This window comes from Eschrichtius robustus, chromosome 4 (genome assembly GCF_028021215.1).
Source record: "Eschrichtius robustus isolate mEscRob2 chromosome 4, mEscRob2.pri, whole genome shotgun sequence".
In the NCBI taxonomy this organism is placed as follows: Eukaryota; Metazoa; Chordata; class Mammalia; order Artiodactyla; family Eschrichtiidae; genus Eschrichtius; species Eschrichtius robustus.
In genome coordinates, this window is record NC_090827.1 from 87,853,458 (window position 1) to 87,872,970 (window position 19,513).

At 38.2% G+C, this 19,513-nt stretch overlaps 1 protein-coding gene across 5 annotated transcripts in view; it reads left to right on the plus strand.

Moving 5' to 3' along the window:
* Positions 1-10,843, plus strand: part of PDS5A (PDS5 cohesin associated factor A) — a 131,103-nt gene extending 120,260 nt beyond the window's left edge. For 3 of the 5 annotated variants that reach the window (XM_068543075.1, XM_068543077.1, XM_068543078.1), the window contains exons 32-33: positions 981-1,333; positions 8,202-10,843. In XM_068543075.1, coding sequence (XP_068399176.1) covers positions 981-1,333; positions 8,202-8,205 — 357 coding nt within the window. In that variant the 3' untranslated portion in view covers positions 8,206-10,843. Of the gene's footprint in view, positions 1-980; positions 1,338-6,958; positions 7,871-8,201 lie in introns of those variants that run through there. The other 2 variants (XM_068543079.1, XM_068543076.1) reach the window with 2 other exon arrangements.
* The last annotated feature ends 8,670 nt before the right edge of the window (positions 10,844-19,513 follow it).

The following is a 19,513-nucleotide window of genomic DNA, read 5'->3' on the forward strand; positions in this document are numbered from 1 at the left end:
CACTTTTCATGTGATAAGTCCTGCTTTGATATTGTTTAATTAATATTCCCCAGAAGAACCAATGAGAAATTGATGCTCCCTCTGTTTTTTTTTTCTGAATGCCCTTTTCTTTAATCTCTTAGCATTTAGGGTAATCTGTAACAAAATGTTTGTTTACTCTTTAAAAAGTTAGTCACCTACTATGCTAATCTGTTTGAGGACAGGAAAAATAACCGTTTTGTTGCCCAATCTATGCCCAGCAGCCACTGCACCTAACAGGCATTCAGTTGAATGGTTTCTACTTCAAGTTTAACCACACTTAGTTGTTTTTATTGACCCTTCTTATTTTGCCCAGGAATCTCCATCTTTGTCCAGGGTGCCTTCGCATATCTTTTCTCTGATCCATTTTGTATTGTTTTACAGTTTAAATCCTGTGGACCACCGTACTCTTGTTCCCTCATGATGATTTTTGTAACACGACTCTCCACATCCCAAGAGGGTGAAAGAAGTAGAAGTCGTCATTCTCATTAGCTTATCATCCTGGAAGGATGGATTTAAGTCTAGCTGCCCATGTTAAAGGCACATGTCACAGAACTACAAAGATTATTATAGTTAGATGCATCATAGAGAAAGAAAATAACATTGAATTATGAAAACATCCCCCCCTTTTGAAAAGTGATACATTAAGAGCATACCACAATAAAAAGGACCTTTTCATTTAAAATGGCTGTGAAAGCAAAACTGAGTAGGTTTTCTCTTATATACCTGCCTATGCACTTTAGTAAGCATTTATTGAGTATATTATATATGCCAAGCACTATGGTAGGCACCTCGTTCAGTCCTTACCCTTAAGGAGTTTACATTCTTCATGGGATGTAAGCAGTTAATTGGAAGCCCTGGAATTCCAACTCTTTTAAAATACTTGCAGAATGCTTCTTTCTAGTATAGATCAGTGATATTTAAGGAATTTATGTTCATAGAATTGTTTTCTGCTCTTTTAGGAGATTAATTCTGATCAGGCTGCCCAGGGCAACATCAGCAGTGACCGAGGAAAGAAAAGAACAGTAACAGCAGCTGGTGCAGAGAATATCCAACAAAAAGCAGATGAGAAAGTAGATGAATCAGGACCACCTGCCCCTTCAAAACCCAGGAGAGGACGTCGACCCAAGTCTGAATCTCAGGGCAATGCAACCAGAAATGATGATATAAATAAACCTCTTAGCAAGGGAAGAAAGAGAGCTGCAGTCAATCAGGAAAGCCCTGGAGGTTTGGAAGCAGGTAATGCCAAAGCACCCAAACTGCAAGACATAGCCAAAAAGGCAGCACCAGCAGAGAGACAAATTGACTTACAAAGGTAACGTACACCATTCTTTCTGAACTTTTAATTTAGACATCTTGTTTTAATCCTAGTTGCCAGTCACCCCCAAACACCTAGGCATTTGGGAGTGAAAACTGCCCCTGGTTTTCCTGAGTAAGTTATGGTGGCATTTGCTTTTATCTCTTAACTTTCAGGACAACAATTTGAAGAGAGATCTACTTTTTTTCTTTGGTTAATTTTTAATTAGGATATGTTTTTTGATGTTTCTATTTATTAGCAAGGATAACATTGTCTTGGTCTCCCTCACATAGTTGCATGGGGTTTTCTAAATATAAATGGCTACCTTTTTGATACAGAGATCCCAGAGTGGAATAGATAGATGTCATGGCATGCTCTTTAATTCCACTTGTTACAGTAAATTTTAACATAAGTCAGCACCTTACCTTTCCCCCACCCTCCCCAATGGGAATAACCTCACAGCTGCTCATCTTTGATCATGTTTGTGTTGGGATTTCAGATTTTCCACACTGTAACAGTGGTGCCCCAATTGGAGATCTAGAAGTTGGCTCCTTACTTGGTCTACAATTAGAACTTAGCTCTGCACTGCTTCTTTTTCCTTATATACCTATACCTCATTCATCTCCCCCCTGAATTAGATTGTAAGATTCTGAGTTCCTTCTAGGAAAGAACCATCTCTGATCATGTCAGGACACCCTCACCATCCTGCTTCAATATTTTTATAAAGTACAGTGTTGCTAAGGCATATGTGTTTGTAAGTACATTTTTTAAAATTACCACTTTTGAAATTTGGACGTTTGAGCTACTAAATTTTCTTACATTTTAAGTGTCTATGAGTACCTTTTTCAACATCTCATGGCAGCTGATCCAGGCCCAAACCTGACTAAGTAATGGGTGTTTCTTCTACTTAGTCACTTCTGCTTTTATGGACTAAAAGTGTGGTAAGGAAAGGCAGTATTGGGGGCAAATTTATAATTTTTCTCCTCAAACCTGGACCTTTGACCTGGAACAACGTACTTAACCTCGGCCTCCTTTTCTTCATCATTAAGGCAGGATGATAATGCCTTCCTCAAAGGACTGTTCCAAGAATTAAATGGTCATTAAATATAAACCACTTAACAAAATGCCTTGTACAGAATAAATGCTCAGTAATTATTTTAACCATTGTTTTGAATTCTAGTTGCTTTACCTCTTAATATATTTTGTTATAGAAAAGCTGAACAAATTTCGTTGGAGATGGCCAGAATTCTCTTAAGGGTTTCTAGAATTCTAGCCATTCCTCACCCACATAATACTGATCATCACACCCAGGCCACCTGAGCCACCTGACCTTACCTCTCATGTGCTGTCCTTTTGCCATCTAACCAAAATATCCAGGCACTTATTTGGACCCTGAAAATATTTTCAGTAGCAACCAACCTTGTCTCTGAAATTGAGCATTGTAAAACCCATTGCTCTGCTTTTAGTTACACCATTTGCCCCAAAAACATTAAACAAACCAACAAAAATGGCTTACATGCCAGAGACTGGTCTTGATTAAAAATGGCCTTGGGCCTTTTTAAAACTCTTAATACATCTTTTTTAAGAGTGAAAAGACACCTTAGAAGTCTTAAGTATGCCAGTTAGTAGATCAGTTGAGCAGTGTGTTATCCAAAATACAGAATTCTTTGATGGTTTTATATTCTCAGTGAAGTTAGATGGTTAAATTTGGTGTTCATGATAACACTGTACTTCACTAAAACAGATCAAAGATTTTGCACACATACTTCAGAAACTTCTGGTTGAAGTATTGACTACTAATTCGTGGCTAACACAACATAGAAGGACATTCTGAAACTTTCTCCCAAGCTTCCTTTTGTCTTTTCCATTCTTTCCTGAATCTAATATACAACTCTGCCCTTAAATTCTAGCATTATGACTTCGGCTTGGAAACCTAACTTACTCCAGAAACTCTATTACTCATGATAGCCTCTTGCATAGGATTGAATGCACTATAGGCACATGAGTATTGCTCCTTATACTTCTCATTTGTTCTAACAAATACGGACAGATAAACTGCCAGCATTGCGCTGGATGTTGGCAGTACAAAAGTATCCAAAATGGATAGGTTCTTGCCCTCAAAGAATATACTTCCCCAGCTTATCAATTCCAGAATAGAGCAGAAAACTTTCACTTTAGGTCTACTGATTGATAAAAGTGTAAGAATTATTTTTTTATTACTATGTAAAACAATGAAATTCTGACTTATGCCACAATATGGATCAGCCTTAAGGACATTATGCTAAGTGAAATAAGCCAGACCCCAAAGGACAAATACTATATGACTCCACTTCTATGAGATACGAGGGTAGTCAAATTCATAGAGACAGCATGAGGTAGTTGCCAGGGAGAGCGGGAGGAGAGAATAGGCATTACTATTTAATGGGTACAGAGTTTCAGTTTGGAAGATGAAAATATTCTAGAGATGAATGGCAGTGATTTATGTTATATATATTTTATTTCACTTAAAAAATTGCTACATAAGATTAATAATAGCTAACACTAATATAATGCTTATTATGAGCCAGGCTCAATTCTAAGCTCTTTGTTAACCTATTAAATGCTTAAAACATCTCTACATGGGTAAGTACTATCATTATCCCCAGTTCATAAAGAGGAGAGAACCAGGAGTAGAGAGTCCATATAGTTTTTGGTCCCTTTGCTTATGTAAATAGTGGAGGCAGCATTAAAACCAGGCAGCGTCACTCTGGAGTCCACACTATATTGTACTTTAAGGTAAAATTAAGTCTTAATTCTACAGGAACTATACATGCACACAAAACTAGTTTAACAGAGGATGCTTTGAAAATATTTACTTCCATATTTTAAATAGCTAATGTAGTTTATATATGTGGTAGTTTCTGTGAAATGGAAAATCTTTGCATATAGTTTATTATTTATAATTATTACATAAGAAGCTAGTTTATTTAAAATAATCGTAGGTTAAACCAAACAACAACTATAGTCATCTTTTTAACCTATTTCAGAGTTCATGCAAACAGAAGCCCCTGTATTTTAGCTTCAGAGAGGGAAAAAACCAAGAGAGATCAGATGTTCTTGAATTCAAGTGGCAAACTTAAGTGAAGCACCTAATGCTATAAGAACATTGAAAGACCGTAGTGAATATTAGGTAGAATAATGTATGGGGTATTTGCAATGGTGCTTGGCATATATATTGGTAGAAATAATAGTGATAATAAGGAAAGGTTGTTGAATGTATATTTGCCTTGCCAACAATCATTGTGAAGCAAGTACAACCCTATGTTAGAGATAAGGGGGTTAGACCTGAAAAAATTACTTTCTCAGGCCACCTGGCCAGTGCTACACAGAACAGGGTTTTGAATCCAGGCTGTGTCCCTTATTAATCGCCTTACTGTACTGCTAGCAGTGGCAGCTGCGGTTATGTTCCTCCTCTATGAACACTCACAACTCTGTTATTTTTTTTTTTCTCTTAATGTGTAAAAGGAAATGTTTTAAGGTGTAGTAACCACCAAGCGATGGAATAGACAGGCACACTGAAACAAAAGTTTCTTGTTTGTGACTCAGCTGTTGTTCTAACTATCCTTCAACTTGAGAAAACGTTGAGTGGTCAAAATCCTGAAGGTGCCAGCTTTATTTTTATTTCATGGGAAACTATATAGCTTTCACCTTCCTACAAGATTCTAAACATAACTTTTGATTAACCGAAGGTATTTACCTATGATTGACATCTCACCTGTATGTTCCTGAGACCTGGTGAGGATCAGATACAGGTTAAAGCCACATGATTGAACAATTCTGAATACAGAGCTAATATAACACCTTGAATCATCCTGTTAAGGTTATCATTACACTTTGAACCATCTCATTAGTAAAAGAAGAAACAGGGTTGCCAAAGCTGAGAGCCATCAAGCACCGCATTTCTGAGCTAAAGATGAACCCAGAATGGTAGGAACAGCTCACTTATTGCCCTGGCAACTTGAAGCGTAGCCTAGAGTCCTTGCATTGTGGAACCAGATCTGGATCTGGTTCACTGCACTAAAGTAGTTTACCCCCGGATTTTAAGCTTGAATGCAAGCCTTTGAGAAATAAGGCCCAGCACCCTTGTGCTTCTCTGTGGCCCTGCTTTCTAACACTATTTCATCTGTCTTTTCCTTTACCTTGCATTATTCTTCACACACTTTACTTGCTTGCTTTCTCACTTCCCTGATGGTCAATTCCTGCGCTGATCACAACTGTCCTTACATTAACACCTGAAAAGAGCCTTTCCTGACATTACCCTCCCTTCTTTACTCCATGTGCTCCTTTGTAGATCTGTCTGAATACAGGATGATCTCAAGGCAGTCAGTCTACACTGTATACTAGGACCACCTCCAGAAAACTTGCCCATTTTTATTACTTGGTATTTATACTCATCATATTGTATGATTATTTCAACTTTATTATTAAATAATTAATGAAAACCATTTTTGAGGCCCTAGTATATTCCAACCACAGTCTAGATGCTTTATGTTTGTAACCTCATTAATCCTTCAGCCCTATAAAAAGTAGGACTCTTGATAAATGGTAGCCTCTACAGTCATTTAAATACCATAGCAATCACTTAATGTGTAGCAAGTGCACACCCCTCTAGAATTCCTCTTACTAGGTCCTCTCACTGACATTAGGTAAATAATAATTTTTAGTATGACTCCTACTTATATACTTTATTAATTCAAGGATAGATATGTTATTCCACCAAAATACAAAAACTGTGTACAGAAATTTCCTGGCATAGAATTTACTTAATCTGGGAGTTCATACATTTTAACTTGTAAACTTAACTGTAGGATTTTTAGATCCCTCTGGATTTTTGCAGTAAATCTATTCCATCAGAGGTTTTGTGTGTGTGTGTGTGTGTGTGTGTGCGCGCGCGTGCCAATAAATGTTCCTGTTTATATTTTGGGCTGCATTTGGAATTGTTACTTCTTTTGAGAAAATTCCTTGAATTTACCCTGTAAATTTATGAAAATCAGCCATTTGTATACTGTAGTCGGGAAATAGTATCTGAACAACTGGACACTTAATGTTGGCTTCCTGAGTTTGGGAATGGAGGATTCATCATCATTTCAGTTGTTTATTTACTTGTTTTTCCTTTGTTTTTGAATTATTATTCAAATGGAAAACAATTCCAAATATTTTGCATTGAAAATGTGTTTTTATAGGTCTGCTGATTTTTGAGTTTGTTTTATTTATCTTTGAGGCCAAATTCTTCCATGAAAAAAAGAAAATACCAATAAACACCAGTGGAGACACAGTCCTTAAACTTGGGACTTACGGGGAAACTGTGAATTTAAGGAAGTTACCTATAAATAAGACTATAGTTTTCCCATCTTTGGATTAATATGTTTTGCTTAGTATGCTTAATATTGGAGTGTTCAGGAATCTTGGAATTTCTATTTTTTTTAAGCAGAGGATTTCCTGTGCTTATTTGTATATTGAGAGTTTCCTCACATCACATGGGTTTGTATCTTAAAGTATCCCCTAAGTGTGTTTCCTCATGTATTAAACAACCGTGTATTAGTTTAATATGAATATTCTTCAGTAACAAGTGAATTTTTATCAAAATAATATGAAATTTTTCAGAAGCCAAGTGCTCGGAAGTGATGGCGATTCACTTTGGGACATAGAATCAAGTCCAGGAAATTCTTCCAGTGATCTGGATCGTTTAAAAGTCTGTGAGAGCAGCCAGGAAGATACTGAGGACTCAGAGCTAGTAAAGGGAAGCTTCCTGAAGGTGCAGCAGGCAGCTTGTAGAGGATTCTTTGATATCATATTATTAAATTTTATCTATTATAACATTAATTTAATACTATGTAAGAATCTTAATCACTTATTAGCTTTTTTTGGTTAGCATTGTTATCTTTATAAAAAGGTATATGTTATGTTGGGGTTTGGGAATATTAAGTAAACAGCCCCCTTATCTTTCTCTCCCAAGTTTGGAATTGTTAAAAAGGAGATACCGTCTTAATACTGATGTGGCTGATTAAAAATGTGGAATGACAGGGAGTTCCCTAGTGGCCTAGTGGTTAGGATTCTGGGCTTTCACTGCCCTGGCTCGGGTTCGATCCCTGGTTGGGGAACTGAGATCCCACAAGCCACGCTTCCCCCCCGCCACCCAAATGTGGAATGACATAGGCCAGGTAACAACTAATGCCTTGCCCCTAAATTGAACAACCTCAGGTAGACCAGAACACACCTTTTGGAGGCAAAGGAGAACAAATCTAGACAAGACCAAATCCCAGTATGCTCAGTTTTTCCTTACCCCACCCCCTCACCCATTAGATGGGTTCTTCCTTCTCCCAGAGAGGAGTAGGTGAGGGGAGAAGAGAAAGAGACCCTATCCCACTACTTCATGCTTCCAGAGGTCATAATTTTCCCTCCCTATTAGGGAAATAGGATCAGTGGGGCATTTCTCTTAACAGAATTAAGCTAAATTTTCCTCCTTTTTTTAATACACTAAAGAACAGAACTTATTTTGCTGCTTTTAAATTCATTTGCCATAGTGTCTAGTAATTTTTCTACTACATAATTTTGAAAGTATTAATTAAAAATCACAATTACTTCAAATAGCTTTTAGTGTTTTATTGTAGTAATAAACAGATTGGGCACTGGGTAGCAATGCTTAATGGTTGAAAATAAAAACTTCTTCATTGGTATTGTGTTATTATGTAATTTAGGGAAAGATTCCTAAATCAACTAAAGTGTCACATGAACAATGAAAAAATATTTTCAGATTTTAGATAATAACTATAGAAATGAAATAATCTGTGTATGGTTTGTTTTCCTGTTTATATCTTTTCTAACATTGCTTCCTTCTACCCCCAAGGTAAAAAGAAAATTCATTTGCAAAGGGAGAAAATGAAGGCCAAACAGAAGCAGGCTCTAGCTTCTGCAAAAACTTGGATTCAAAATGACCCTGAACAGAAAATGAAGTTAACTTCAAAACACACTTTCTGCCTTGAAAACTGAAAAAAGCTATTACTTCCTTTTTTCACTTGACCACAAGTCCTTTGATGGAAATGTACAGCAGAAACTCTTGAGAGAGAGGCTAAAAGCAACTCTGTTCTACCCTCCCCCCAGACTTTTCTTATGAAAAGTCAATAATTAAGCAAATTGCTTAACACTTGGTTCCAGTTCCTGCATATCTGGAGTTTAACAGCATAATACACCATTAATTTCCATGCTGCAGTCTTTATTTTAAAGAAATTAACAGGATGTTCTTATACTGACAGAATTCATCAATTTTAGAGCCAGGAATTTCCCATGTTACACAAGAAAATAATAGAAGTCTACTGAATTAATTTTTTAGAAGAAAAGAAATCAGATTAAATATTTCTTTGTTTTTCCTTTTGGAAACTTTTATGTATAATTCTTTCTGCCTGCCTACTTTTCTGCAAAATGAGATGTACAGATTTCAGTTCCCTGCTATGAAAAGTGATGTGGTGGCAATTTTATAGATGTTGCTTTCTGATTTTTATCAGAGTGAGAAAATAATTAAAATTATTATTGATTTCGTATCACTTCATATTTTGATTTCCCCTCCATTTTAGTTTAATATAATTTGCAATAAATGTACATATTGTTGTTTGTTTCATAAAGCATATCAATTTAAAGTGGTTTTTACTCCTGTGATTATGTTGGAATATTTGGAATTTTAAAGGAGTAAAGACTGTCCAGCATTTGGTTTTATAGTGTTTGTCACCAGATTTTTATTATTGATGTAAAAAAAAAAAAAAAAGCAATTTTTTTAAATAGTTGGACTCTGGCAGCTTTGTAAGGACAGTGGGAGGAGCTTAGGATTGCCATCAGTTTTCAGCATTGTGTGATTGGGAAGTAAGTGCTTTGCTTTTTGTCTGCCAGTCTGCGCTCCGTTTTTATGTTTATTTTAGAAAACAACTGTTGCATCAATATATTGTTTCTTGGCATTGTTCAGCATAGGTAATATGTGCACTTTTTGTGTACACATATTCATATTTAAGTTTTTTGCATAAAATAAATGCTTCTAGATGTCATATGGTAGTCTTTTTTAATCTTTTTATATTATGTTTTCTTGTGAAATTTTTTATGTAAAAGGGCTAAAGTCATAAAGAAACAAAGAACATGATTACAGTCAACTCTCCATTATCTATATAAAATAGTGACTGCCTCAGGTTTTAGATTTTGCAGTAATCATAAAATTAAAATAACAAAGGCATACCATAAGAGCTAATTCAGGAGGAACTTGAGATTGGTCCTTTCTCACGCCCAGAGTTATCACCTGCCCCCATTCCCCACTTTAAGCCCTTCCCCCAAGCCCTATCTGAATGTGCTCAGTGTCCTTGCACACACCTATCATGGGTTCGAGGGCATAAACGTTTGTGTGATAACTTGGTCTTGACAGGCTGTAGTCTACGTGAGACGTAAAACAAACTGAACGTGAGCTGTGTCAAAAAAAAAAAAAAAAGATGTTGTTAAATGAAATTTTCTGGTAGTAAATGTCACTTATGTTCTCATAGGTAATCAAGAGTTGGCTGTATACTGACTGACTGAAAGATGGGTAATTCTTTTAAATATGCATATACATACACATTTAAGTATTGGATGATGGCTAGGGAACAGTGGATACCAGTGATAGAAAATAATATCTTTGAAAGGGCAGATAGAGCTCTACTCTTCCTTATTGCCTCTTCATAACCCTTTAGAAGGAAAGTATAAAATATTGCCTCCGACATGCTGAAAAAGAGTACCTATGCATAAGCATCAGAGAGGTCCCTCAAGCAATCAGTGGGCATGTTCTGTTTAGATTTTGAAGCTCTCGTAGAATCAGACAGCTTGATTCTTAAAGGCCACCAATTTGCCACCAATAAAAAGCACACTGGTAGGGCCTTCTGTCTCTCATCTATCTCCTTTTAACTAATTACCCAGCATCATAGCTGTCTAGATTACCTAGTGTGAAGTCATATTTAACATAATGTAGCAGACCATTCCCATCAGTTATGGCTGCTTAGATTTTTGCAAGAGAGGAGTTAGCTAAAAGGATCTGGTCCACATACATATGTAAATGGCCCACCCCTGATTTTTTAATATAAGCAAGTATCTGGCACTAAGGAATGGGAGAGTAGGATGATAGACTGAGCTGATGGGGAGGGACTTGTTTAAGGGAAACTTGTCATTTTTCCTTTGAAAAAGGAAAAAGTAAAAATCCCTTAGGAATTTGGTATTCACATCTCAGAGAAATACAACACAAAGTGCAGACTTACTTACTTACATTTGAGAATTAATGTTACCCCTTTGTGTCTAGTTTGAAGCTTCTTGTATTTGTCTAAAACTACAAGCCAGAATTTTGTATCTCCTTTGATAAAAAGTGTGTATAATGTAAAGTAGTTTTGCATATTCTTGTGCTGCACATGGGCTGAATTTTTTTAAAAAATTTTTAAAGACTTGAAGAGAACCTTGTAATTTGTGTAAATGACAAGTGTAAAATCCTACCATAAAATGCTAAAAATATGCATTCTTTCAAATAAAACCAAGAAATGCAGCATTATATAGTAGTGTGGAACCCTGAATATTCATGAACCCCCTTGGTATGTCACAAGCTGATAAAATGTCTTTGCATATTTTGTTTAGATTCTGGAGTTTGCACATTAGGGATCAAATGCCACCTTCGAACTTCCTGACTGCATACTCTGATGTGGCTTACAGTGACTGAGGGAGAACATAATAATAGATGATAAATTCTTATGGACATTTGGGAAATTTTAGAAATTGTTTAAGAACTTAAAAGTTGCCCTCCATTCATACTATTTATTGATACATACATCTATTTATCGCAAATTCTGGACATGCACATTTAGTTCAAAAACTAGTTTACAGAGAGCAAACAGATTACATATATGTATCTGGAATAAGAGGTGAACAGAATGAGAAGTAAGAGAAGCTGTCATGACTGGTTATGTATTTTACCCTGAATGGGATTATCATTCCACACTTGGGATGCTTTTATTCACGAGTAACTGTCAATAGAAACCACTGGTGACCAACAAGTCTCCAGCAGTCTGACGAGCTTTGCAGCGTGCCTAAATAATGATGGCTTTGCCTACAAGAAGTTTAAAGTTTGCTACAAGCCAGCAACAGTGGAAATCAATGGAAATGAGTGTACATAATCAAACACTCAGCCTGTAAACTAGAGCTCCAGCTTTTCATTCCCATTTAAGAGTAATAATAACCTTCACTTATTTTATCTTGTGCCCATTTCAGAGTCCAACAGGAACATGTACAAAGTACCATTTCTAAGGAACATGGGCCAGGCTAGTTGGTGATCAGGACTTCAAATTTTGGGGTGTTTCTCAAATAACGTTTTTTAATCGATGCTGATTACAACTTAAGGCACTTTCCTCCCCTTCCTTCTCTAGTTACTCCTTTCTCTAGCAAAGACCACGCATCCTTTTAAGAAACGGCACTGTATGCGTTCTTCCGGGAGAAGCTTGAAAAACAATCAACTGGAGGTCAGTTATACAGAGGAGTGCCGTAGTTCAAGGTCCAGATCTGTGCAAGCCAGTAAGAAAGTGTAAGGGTCGGAGGTAACCATTCTGTACAGACTGGGCTCATTGGCAGGGGCTGGCATTAAAACACTAAGATGGGTGCCTTAGAAGGACTAGCAATATAAAGCAAATGGCACAACATGGGCATATATGGCTGTTCAGGTGTCCATTGCCTGGACCTCATAGATGCTGTAGAAGCAGAAAATCCTTACCCTTTCTAGAGAAGTGTTAATTTTGAGAACTGTTTTGAGCACGTAGGTCCCTGAAGTGATTGGGCTGAGCAAGCCACCCACCTCCGGATTAGCTGGACCTGATGCAGGAGTCAGTTCTCCAGACTGAGGGCCCCCTGGAAGGAGGTGACCATAACGGTGGGCTGGGGACAGATTAGAAGATGGCTCTTTCAGCAGCATGAACACCACTTGAGCACTTCCCTTGTATAAAACATTGCTCTATTCACAGACTCTGGAATACCTGGTCCCAGCCCCCAAACCTTGGTTGTCCACCATCCTGAGTACACCCCCATCTCAAGCATAAATTCTGGTGTGTTGATAATTCCTGTGGCTTCTTTGGACAAACTGTAGGGATTTAGTGAGCTTCTCCAAGAATCAAATTTTGATGGGGACCCAGGCAGCAACCCCTCAAAGCACCCATTTTAGTTTTATTCTGAGCCTTTTTGAGAGATCACGCTGGTGGCCACCCAACCCAAAAAAACGCCTGAAACCCTTTCCCTCCCAGGAAAGTCTTGACAGTTTTACCATCCGGTTTCACCTGGCATGCGTGGTGGAGTGTATCCTCCAAGAGAAAGGTCAGGTGCAGAGACAAAAGAGTAACCTGCCCCTTTGCCACCCACCGCAGGTTAAGAGCTGAAAGGCAGAAGGCTGGTACCCTTAAAACTACCTTACTTATGACCATTCTACGAGCAGGCTCTTTTAAATGCTGTACATAGAATCGGCCCAGGAGTCCAGGGTCTCTGCATTCATTGCCCATTTGGAAGCTTGGCCTGCCCAGGGAAGCTTATAATTATGTGTAGCAGGGCCTGCCTCTTTCTAGAAGTCTATTACATCATTTGCAGTCTCCTAATTCCACCTTTTCATCACAATGGTAACATAAATGGCAATGAAGTGTTTGTTGTCCAAAGGCCTGATCTTCAATTGATGCGTGATTTCTCTCTTACTGATAATTTTGGCGTTGTGTTTTGAAGGTCAAAGCTACCTAAATTTTACAGTTCCTATGGAAGGATGAAGGACATTACAAATATTCCACAATTAAGTGGAAAAAAGAAGAAAGACACACAGCAATCAAGACAAGAAAAAGAAATAAAAGGTATTCAGATTGGTAGGGAAGAGGTAAAACTGTCATTCTATGCAGATGACATACTATATATAGAAAACCCTAAAGACTCCACACAAAAACTACTAGAACTGATCAATGAATTCAGCAAGGTAACAGGATACAAAATTAACATATAGAAATTGGTTGCATTTCTTTACACTAACAATGAAATGTCAGAAAGGAAATGTAAACAAACAATCCCTTTTAAAATCACGTCAAAAAAAAAAAAGAAACTTCAGGATAAACCTCACCAAGGAGGTGAAAAACTTATATGTTGAGAACTAGAAAACACTAATAAAGGAAACTGAAGATGATTCAAAGAAGTGGAAAGATATCCCATGCTCCTGAAGTGGAAGAATTAATGTTGTTAAAATGGCCATACCACCCAAAGCAATCTACAGATTTAATGGGATTCCTGTCAAATTACCCGTGACATTTTTCATAGAACTGGAAAAAAAATCCTAAATTTTATATAGAACCATAAAAGACCCATAATTGCCAAAGCAATCCTCAAAGAAAACAACAAAGCAGGAGGCATAATCCTCCCAGACTTTAGACAATACTACAAAGCTACAGTAATCAAAACAGTGTGATACTGAAACAAAAAGAGACATATGGATCAGTGGAACAGAACAGTGAGCCCAGAAATAAACCCACACACCTGTGGTCAATCTTCGACAAAGGAGGCAAGAATATACAATGGAGGAAAGATAGTCTCTTCAGCAAGTGGTGTTGGGAAGGTTGGACAGCTGCATGCAAATCAATGAAGTTATAACACACCCTCACACCATACACAAAAATAAACTCAAAATGGCTTAAAGATTTCAATATAAGACATGACACCATAAAACTCCTACAAGAGAACATAGGCAAAACATTCTCTGACATAAATCATACCAATGTTTTCTTAAGTCAATCTCCCAAGGCAATAGAAATAAAAGCAAAACTAAATAAATGGGACCTAATCAAACGTATAACCTTTTGCACAGCAAAGGAAACCATGAACAAAATGAAAAGACAACCTACGGACTGGGAGAAAATATTTGCAAATGATGCGACTGACAAGGGCTTAATTCCCAAAATATACAAACAGCTCAATAACAAAAAAACAACCCAATCAAAAAATGGGCAGAAGACCTAAATAGACATTTTTCCAAAGAAGACATACAGATGGCCAATAGGCACATAAAAAGATGCTCAACATCACTAATTGTTAGAGAAATGCAAATCAAAACTACAATGAGGTATCACCTCACACCAGTCAGAATGGCCATCATTAAAAAGTCTACAAATAATAAATGCTGGAAAGGGTGTGGAGAAAAGGGAACCCTCCTACACTGTTGGTGGGAATGTAAATTAGTGCAGCCACTATGGAAAACAGTGTGGTGGTTCCTTAAGAAACTAAAAATAGAGTTACCATATGATCCAGCAATCCCACTCCTGGGCATGTATCAGGAAAAAACTCTAATTCAAAAAGATACATGCACCCCTATGTTCATAGCAGCACTATTTACAATAGCTAAGACATGGAAACAACCTAAATGTCCATCAACACATGGATAAAGAAGATGTGGTACACACACACAGACACACACACACACACACACACACACACAATGGAATATTACTCAGCCATAAAAAAAGAACAAAATCATGCCATTTGCAGCTACATGGATGGACCTAGAGATTATCATACTATTCAAAGTAAGTCATAAAGAGAAAGATGAATACCGTATGATATCACTTATATGTGGAATCTAAAATACGACACAAATGACATATGTGTGAAACAGAAACAGACCCACAAATATAGAGAAGAGACTTGTGGTTGCCAAGGGGAGGGCGAGGGAGGGATTGGGAGTCTGGGATTAGCAGATGCAAACTATTATATACAGAATGGATAAACAAGGTCCTACTATATAACACAGGGAAATGTATTCAACATCCTGTGATAAGCCATAATGGAAAAGAATATGAAAAAGAATACATATATGTATGTATAACTGAATCACTTTGCTGTACAGCTAAAATTAACAGAACATTGTAAATCAACTATACTTCAATAAAATTTTAAAAAAGAAGAAGAAAGCCATTGTGCAAACCCATGGCCTTCACTGCCATTTGGCTTTGGGGAGAACAGGGTTGTGAAAGTGCAAAGAAGCAGATTAGAAAGCTTTCTGGCTGTGTTCACTTTCATTTTAATATCCCCGCTTATAATTAATATTTTTTTAACAATAATAGTTGAGCAGAGAAGCCCAGAAAGGGCTGGCATTGCAACAATAGATTTTCTTCCCCTTAGAAAAGCTGAATCATGAGAGCACAAATCTATCAGATGCAAAGAAACTTTTGCTCTGTAAATTCAGGCAGGAACCCTTGAAGGCCTGGGTTGAGTACCTCACGGTGTCAATCAAGTGGCAGGAACCAAGTGATGATGGAAATCTGCCTTAAAATAATTGCAAAGTCCAGCAGGTGTGGGAGGCCTTACCAGCTCTCCCGGATACTCAGAAGGGCAAGTGTCTCAGAGAAGCCCAGGTGGGGAAGGGGCCTCACACTGTAGGATGCGAGCCTGGCGCACAGGCCTTCATTCACCTTGGAACGGGATGATTAGGTGGAGAAGACCAGAATATTTTCCTACTTAGGAATTCAAATTAAAAGTTGCTTCCTTGGACTTCATAAAGTTCAGCACCACTGAGATGCTTTTTATTTTCCTTACTCCATAGAGCACCTTCCTTTCATGGGGCAAGATTCAGTCAGTCTCCTTGGAAATTGGCCACTTAGTACCTTTCCCCGTAACCATCAGGTCAGAGTGTGCTGGTCCTTCATTGCCTAGTCTGTCCTGGCTCTGTTTTAGCTATAAAGAAAGTGAGACCCAGAAGAGGCTGTTTGTTTTGTCTATGCTCTAGTCCCCCAACCCACACCCAAAGCTAATACTTAATAAATTACTAACTTATCAAAAGCTTGGATCTTTACATACACTGGCACATTTAATACTCACAATAATCTCATAACTACTATGTTCATCTCCATTACACATACCATTGAAGCTCAGAGATGTGTTTAAAACAATAAGCCCAAGCCTCAGCAAGAACATGGAAATTTAAACCCAGATAGTCTGACTGCACAACTCAGTGCGTCCTGCTTAAACTTTTCCACCAGGTTTCTGAGAGGCCCACAGCCTCTCTGGAATTTGATGGTCAGTGAAATACAAAAGTAGAAAGAGAAGGATAATGAATACAAGATGGTGGGGAGCAGCTGGGATGATAGCACCTATTGCTTTCTGTTGCCTCCAAGTACGCATTCAGCAGACAGTATCCTAAGGAAATCAAGGTAAAATTGAACAAGAATCATTCAATTGGTGGATGCATGAACAAAATGTGATCTATCCATATATATCAAATTTATAAATAATAGAATACTACTTAGCAATAAAAAGGAAGGAAATACTGATCATGCTACAACACAGATGAAGCTCAGAAACATTCTGCTAAGTGAAAGAGGCCAGACATAAAGAAGCATACATTGTATGCTTCCTTTTATATGAACTATCCAGAGAAGGCAAATCTACAGAGACAGAAAGTAGATTAGTGACTGCCTGGGACTAGGGTTGAGAGCAACAATTAACTGTAAATTGGCTCACGGGACCTTACTGGAGTAATGAAAATGTTCTAAAGCTGGATCATAGTGATGGTTACACAGCTCAGTAAATTTATTGAAAATTATTGAATTATATACTTTAAGGGCGGGTGTATTTTATGATATGTAAGTTGTACCTTAAAGTTTAAGATAAACGAGACATCTTCTCAAAAAATGTTTAACTATACACAACAAAGCAGCATCTACTTAAGTACCAGATTGTTAAACCCACATTATGTCAAAAGCACCATTATTAATAATAATTGAGTTTACAGGCACACCACCTTCCCATCAGTGAGCGCCACTTCTCAGAGGGTTACTTGCTGGGGTTACTCCTGTTCTCAGTTAGGAGGGTCTGGAAACAGTTTCTTCCATGGGACTGGCCTTATTAACCAAAGACTATTAAACATAGTCTTTTATTTACACAAAAGACTATGTGTAAACCAGAGGCCAGCATGTTCACAATGACTGATTATTTCCTTCTCTCTGCTTGGGAAGTCTCTGTGGGAAGCTGAGTTGAATGAGGTCTGGGAAGTGTAGACTCTACAAGAAGAGGTGGCTGGGTCATCTTCACGATCAGCCTCTATTACCTGCAACTGCCTGCAGAACCCACCTCTGTTCTGATGTACCTGACACTGTGAGATCTTGGAAATCTCATAGGCCCTTTCACAACACAGGTTTCTCACCTGTAAAATAACTGCTTCACAGTCATGAGGGTAATATATGGAGAAAACCTCACAGAATGAGGTTTCCTATTCCTGGAAACCTATTCCTATTCCTGGCCGTAGGAATGCTCACCTGCTTACAGCTGCTGTCACCACTCAAGCAGACCGGCAGCCCCAGCTACGGCCAGAACATCCTCAGGCAGCGATCAAAGACACCCAGATACTTCGTTCTTGCTCGCTGCGTCTGTTTTCCAGGTTCTGGGCCAACCACTCCACTTCTGTTAATCAATCTTTCTTGAACCAGGGAGAAAGTTTCCACTTCCTCACATTTCCATACCGTTCAGCCCCGAAGAGGCCACATGTACAAGTAAAACCTCATCATCATTTTTCAGACAGTCAGCATACTGAATGCCCTTTTTGGGTTTGGGGAACCCCCACCCCACAACTGACACCCCACGAGGCAGAGCCCATTTCCCTCCGTAGAAGCTGAAAACACCAACACTTACTTTCCCAGCCTCCCTTGCACCAAGGGCTCAGACATTTGACCTGGACGCTGTCAACCAAACACCTATAACCCGCTTTTGAGATGTGGACTGTGACACTACAGAATGGGGACCACTCCACCCTAGAAGTGGGGGGCAGCAGTGTCCAACATCCAGAATTGGTGGTATCGGTGCTGTAGGCTGGCTGGGGTGCCTCAGGCATTGGCAGTGGAGGCTGTACCTTCACAGGACCAGTTCTATGATATTATTTTTGGCATTGCTTCTGGCAATGCTAGTGTCCTTATAAGATGAGAAACCAGAGAACTTGTACACTCTCTCTCCACCTGCAGTAACTGAGGAAAGGTCACGTGAGGACAGAGCAAGAAGGTGGCGATCTACAATCCAGGAAGAGGCCTCACCAGAAACTGGGTCAGCAGGCAGGAAAACATTTAAGGGGTGGGGCTTCCTCAATGCTCCTGACCCCCTCTCAGCAGTAGGAGGCTCTAATGGCCTGGTTCCAGGATAGTTTTCTTCCTCTTCCCCACGGGACAGGGATTTTTTTCTTTTTCTTTCTCCAGCCTCATTTGATCTTCCCCTGTACTCTGGGGTGAAAGGTTGCTCTCCTTCTCAAGCAGATACTGCTTCTTTTACCTAGCAGAGATGAGTTCAGGCAGGGCTTGGTTTCTTTTCCATAGCAGCAACTGCTCACCTCCCCCAGGCCTGCACTACCAAGAAAAGTCATCTCTGGTCTCCACCAGTACCAAGTGTTCCTTGTGAGTGCCGATGGAGGACCGTGTAGAAGTGCCTGCACGTAGGCATAACACTCCCCTTGTGTCTCAGGCACCTTTCTTTAGATTTCAGGCCATTGGGTTACTTCAGTTCTCTGATGGGTTCAAGAAAAGTTACGACTTTGTGGATTTATCTGCCTTTTCTTTTTAGGGTGGGAACCACCCTCTTCACAGTTTTCTACATTCTAGGCAGAAGGCAGAAGCCTGAAGCCCCTAGATTTAAAATAACCAAATAAAGAAACTGAACTTCAATTACTGCAAATTTGCCATTCTACATGACAACTTGGAGTTTTTGTTTTCATTTTTTTTCTGTTGAAGTCACTACAATCAACCCTGAAAAGCAAAAACATTGACAGTATTGCTATTTCTGGAATATTCTGTGATATGGGACTTTATGAATTTCTGACACACTTATCCTTATGTTTAAGACTTTTCCTATAATTTGTTATAAGTTGCTTCATTCAATACTTTTCAAATTTAAAACAAAAAGTGTTCTTCACTCATCTATGAGTAAGGATAAATTACAAATCTGGGTATAATCTTTTTTGAACATTAACATAGAAAGATCAATTTTGACAATATTAATAAATTTGTAGAAGATTCAAAAAATAAAAATTGCAATATTCATTGTACATCAGACTAATATGTAGGTTCTTCCTTTTTCTCAAAAAATATATTAATGTAAATTAAAACTATTAATCTATTACTTTTCCTCTTT